The 4,970-nt window shown below is 41.4% G+C and overlaps 1 protein-coding gene across 1 annotated transcript in view; it reads left to right on the top strand.

Annotated features, from left to right (window-relative positions):
- Positions 1-516: 516 nt before the first annotated feature.
- DEUP1 (deuterosome assembly protein 1) overlaps positions 517-4,970 on the top strand; it is a 67,671-nt gene continuing 63,217 nt past the window's right edge. The window contains exons 1-2 of the mRNA XM_011374770.1: positions 517-555; positions 1,724-1,796. Coding sequence (XP_011373072.1) covers positions 1,768-1,796 — 29 coding nt within the window. The 5' untranslated portion in view covers positions 517-555; positions 1,724-1,767. The remainder of the gene's footprint in view (positions 556-1,723; positions 1,797-4,970) is intronic.

Below are 4,970 nucleotides of genomic sequence, written 5' to 3'. Positions count from 1 at the left end.
CCCAAATCTATTTCTTTTTCATGCCATTTCAAATGTGGGTAAGAGGGAGGAGGGCCAAGGGGATTTAAGAAACTTGGGTGTAAACTCCAACTCCAACCCCCGCTATTTATACTTTGTTCGTTGGTTCATTCATTCAACAAATATTTCTCAGATTCCTCTCGGGTGCCGGACGCTAGGCTAGGCAGTGGATGCCACAAAAAGGAAAGAATCCCGAATGTGATCTCAGTCACAAGATGTAAAACTGCGAGACTGCGAGGTCGCGCTCGCGTGGGCGAAGTTTCTGCGGCCAGGGAGCCCCATTCTTTGCCGCTCCTGCAGCGGGTCCGCCCATCCCCCCACCCCGCCCCACTCCCGTTGGCGGCGAGTTCGGTCCGCGTCTCCATGGCAACTAGTGGCGAAGCGTTGGCTGCCCGGCAGGCGGGCCCGGGAGGCGGGAGCGCGAGGCTGGCTGCGGATGGCAGGGCCCTTAGGGGCGGGCGGGGCTGGCGGTGACCCTAGCGTTCCTGCTCCTGGAGCCTCAGACCTCTAGGGAGAGCACGGCGTGGTGCGGCGCAGGTAACCCGTCCCGGTTCCCCGGCCCTCGCCCTGGGCTTGGCCAAGAGAAGCTGGGGACACCAACAGGCTGACTGTTCCAGGGAGGTTGGCCTTGAACCCTGCACTGGTCCGGAAGAGAGGTCGGGGTCCGGGTGGGCGTGCATGCGGCAGGTGGAGAGAGCTCGGGATACCGGGATGGTTCTTGCAGAATCCAGAGCAGAGATTCTCCCTAAATTAGAAGGTCTGGATTCTGGTTGTGTGGCCTTGGGCAAGTCACGTAACTGGTGCCTCAGTTTCCCTGATGTTAAAGTGAGGGATTTGAGAACCAAGAAAATGAATTTATTCATCTATCCGTGGTTCCCCATTCCTGCTCCTCACCCCTCCTCTCCACACACAATTCCAGGGTCTTTCTTAAATCCTTTGAAAATCCTTTGATTTGAGAATGACATGGGCCCAGGAGTCTACCTCTTCCTCTACCATCTCGAATGCTATTTAATTGACTTTTATTCAGTAATTCAGAGGAGTTGAAGTTCTCTTCAATATTTCCTCCATTTATCCTCATGGATTATTTTTCAATTAAAATTTTATTGCTGGGAAAACATTTTTTTTTTTTTTTTACTTTGGACAAGTATTAACACACCCCAATTTGTCAAAAAGGTGAGCAGGTGCCCACAAAGGCACTGAGGAATTGTAAGATTTCTATTTTTAGAGAATTCTTTGTCCTAAAGCTCATGGTATTCATTATAACAAAACTCAGAAAGGTCCAAAGAAAGACATTTCTCAAATAAAGGCAAATCCCTTAGAAGATCCACAAGAAAGGAAAGTTTGAAAGCATTCAGCTATAACTCCTCTTGAACAGGAATTCTGTTTTATGCATCTCATATACTGAACACTTTGCAAAATACCTGGCACCAAGTTGTTGCTCAGTATATAGTGAATGAATGCTCATTTGAGTCAGTACCACATATTTCAACTCATCACTAAGCCAATGTGATAAATGTATGGAGACACACCCACACACACGCACACACACACACACACAAGTGCAAGTTTATACATTTTGTACAACCAATAGCTACTCCATTCAGAAAAAAACATACTAAGTGGTTTGCCAATAGCAAAATTTTCTTGTTTTATAGGTTAATAAAGGTAAGCATTTAAAGAATCTAGACCATTTCTCCCCTAACAGATTAAAAATCAAGAACTTTAAACCAGTTGCAGCAGTTTCTTGACATGGAGAACCAACCCTATAATACAATGGGGTAAGTACTGAGAAATTTCTATTTAACAAGTTGGAACTTAACTATGACAAGAATTCCCTGATTATGCATGAATTTGAAATTTAGTATTAATAGAAGAATGTATTGATTATTTTTGGTGAGGGGATAGGAGAAATTCAAGTGACTTTAGTTAAGAATCTATAGTTTGAGTATTTCCAATTTTGACTATGGATCTGCACTTGAAAAATCACCATTTTCCAACTTTCAGCGATTTTTTTAAATGTTTTAGAGTGATGGGTGCCCACACTGGCCCCATGTGCTCTTGGATTTCCACAGGGCAGCAACTCCTGGCCAGCTTGCTCCTTTCTTGTTGTACCAAGTGTCGAAGCATCCCTCTACACTTGCCTTTAAGGCTGAACTCAACACTCAAACATAGCCTCAAAACAGATTTAGCTCCTCAAAGCAGCAATGAGAACTGGATATTTTACCAAATTTTCCTAGGAGAGAGAATGAATAGGGTTTGTATAGCATTTGCTGTTCTAAATAAATTCCTTTTCACAAATATCTGTTCCCAACTCTTCCCTGCCACCAGTACCCCATAGTTTTCTCTTCCAATTGCTTCATTAGCCAACTGGTCATTGACTGACCCCAGAGTTGGGTGGGAGCAGGAGGCAGTTGTTGGGGACGGTTGGTAGGGGCGGTACTGCAGTGCCTAATCTTGACTGGGACTGACTTTGCACTAGTCAACCACTCCAGATGTCTCACTTTCAGTTTTTCTGCTCAGATCATGACTTTGACATCAAGCTAAAGGAAAGCTCCACAAGTCTGGATAATAATAGCTATCACTTTTTAAAGTCTTACCGCATACTCGTCCTGCCTTGCTAGGTAGTACTGTCATTTCACAACTAAGAAAATTGAGCATATTAGTTAGACTATAGTCTAAGTTCTTGTAGCAGAGACCCCAAACTTCAGTGGCTTAAATAAGATTGAAATTTATTTCTGTTTCATATACAAGTCCAGAGATAAACAGACCAAGACAGTAGGGAAGCTCTGCTATCCTCACTACATAATTTCCATCTCTGGGCCCAAAGCGATTGCTTTAGCTCCCACCATCATGACTGTGTTCCTGCCAGAGGAAATGGTGAAGGGCAAGAAGAGAGAGTAAGACCATTCTTTTTGGGAGTATGAACTTGAGGTGGCCTGCCTCACTTCCGTTTACTGCCCAATGGCCAGAACTTAATTCCAAAGCTACAGCTAGCTGCATGGAAGGAAAGGAAATGTGGTCTCTAACTGGGCAGCCTTATGGCAAACGGAAGCTGAGAAGTTCTATAAACAAAAGGAAGACAACTAGTAGCCTTGGCCACACTGAGCTCAGAAAGGTAGAAAAAAAGAGAGAAATGAAGCAGGAACTTGCCCCAGAACATACAACTGGTTAGTGGAGGAGGTAGGGTTTGAATTCAGATACATCTGACTCCAATCCCTGCATTCTCTGCTACTGGAAATTGATGGTAGTGAGATGCAGGGAGCATCCTGCCTAGTATTCATAGCAGAGCCAGGTTAGTATTCTGGATTGAGCAGATGTTAGGTCCTTGGTGTGACAAGGCATGGAGGGCTAACCTAAGGATACTAGATATATCACTTCACTCCTGCAGATCTGAGGCCTTGGAGACTGCTATTTCTCTTCATTCATTCTTTTGGGAAGAAAAAGTATGGAACACTGAATGTATGCCAGACATAACACTAAGTCCTATGGTTCATAGGAAGATCATTGAGAAACAGACCTTAAAGAACTTAGAATTTAGTAGGGAACCATGGAATGTGTTTGGGTACAATGCATTCACAACTCAGAAGTGAATGAAAATAGCTGGAGATTTCCATGAGGATCTACTGCCCTCATCACAGCAGATATGGGACAAGACATTGTCTACCATGGTCTCCAAAGCATGGAGAACCAGTGTTGGCTTCGCCTCTGTCTCATGTGCTATTGAGAAATAGGTAAAACTCTAGATCATGAAGGCAATAAACCCTCATTCATCAGGGATTTGTTATATACTTATCAAACCATGTCATCTACATACATGGTACTGTTTTGTAGACCAACCTGTATTTTACAAAGATTTATCTAGAGTCTATTATAAGTCAGTCATTGGTGGAAGCACCAGGAAGATAACAGTGAACAAAATAGAGATGACTGTTCTAAGGCACTTACATGTTAGTGGGAGAGACAGTGTTCTGTCTCTGACAGAGATATAAACATGTTCCAAACAGTGATATGAAGAAAAATAAAGCAGGCTAAGGAGGAGAGGAATAGAGTGTGATGGGTGGTCAAACAAGGATTCCCTGGTAAGGCGCCATTTGAACAGAGATTATTTCTGGGCAAAGAGAGTTTCAGACGGAAAGTGCAAACGCCTAAGGTGAGAGCTTTTACATAGAACATTTAATGTGGGTGAATCATTATTCCCTGACATCTGGATGATAACAGGATTTGATTTAAATTTATCTAATATTTCTCCTAATTATAGGTGTTTGTATTTATGCCATAATAATCAACCTAAACTCTTTCTAATAGAAACAGTCATACTCGAGTTTATTCTTTTTATTTGTTTTTAGACCGTGTGCCCAGAACATAGTGATAGAACAAATATATGATCTGTTTTTATTGGCCTTTTAAAGAGAACCATGTCTAGATACTGCTTTTTGTTTTCTTATTCATGAATTTCTACTCATTAATTTGTCCTTTTATGATTTATTTTATCTTGTTCTTCTGATTTTTGAGTTGAAAAATATAGTTCAGTTGCTTTCATGATGCCTGGATAATTTGCTTCAAGTGTTTCCTTAGATAATTTTTTCGTAAAGGTGAAAATGGGTGGTATACTTTTTAACTTTTTATATGTCCAAATGTCTTATTTTTGCTTTAATACACAAAGTCTGTAACATTATTCCCATTGTCCTGAAGAACTGAGTATTGCAGATAAAAAGACCAATGCCAGTTTCATTCTCGCCCTTTCAAGTTTTTTTTTTTCTTTTTAATGTCTGGAGGTTTATAGGACTTTTTTTTTTTTTTGACAGTGGATCTTCCAGATGTATTTTGATTATTTTATTTATTTATTTATTTTTAACAGTGAAAATGGGTGGTATACTTTTTAACTTTTTATATGTCCAAATGTCTTATTTTTACTTTAATACACAAAGTCTGTAACATTATTCCCATTGTCC

Source organism: Pteropus vampyrus, unplaced genomic scaffold (genome assembly GCF_000151845.1).
Source record: "Pteropus vampyrus isolate Shadow unplaced genomic scaffold, Pvam_2.0 Scaffold254, whole genome shotgun sequence".
Lineage (NCBI taxonomy): Eukaryota > Metazoa > Chordata > Mammalia > Chiroptera > Pteropodidae > Pteropus > Pteropus vampyrus.
Note: the sequence above shows the minus strand (reverse complement) of the source record. Positions and strands in the feature narration are given on the sequence as shown.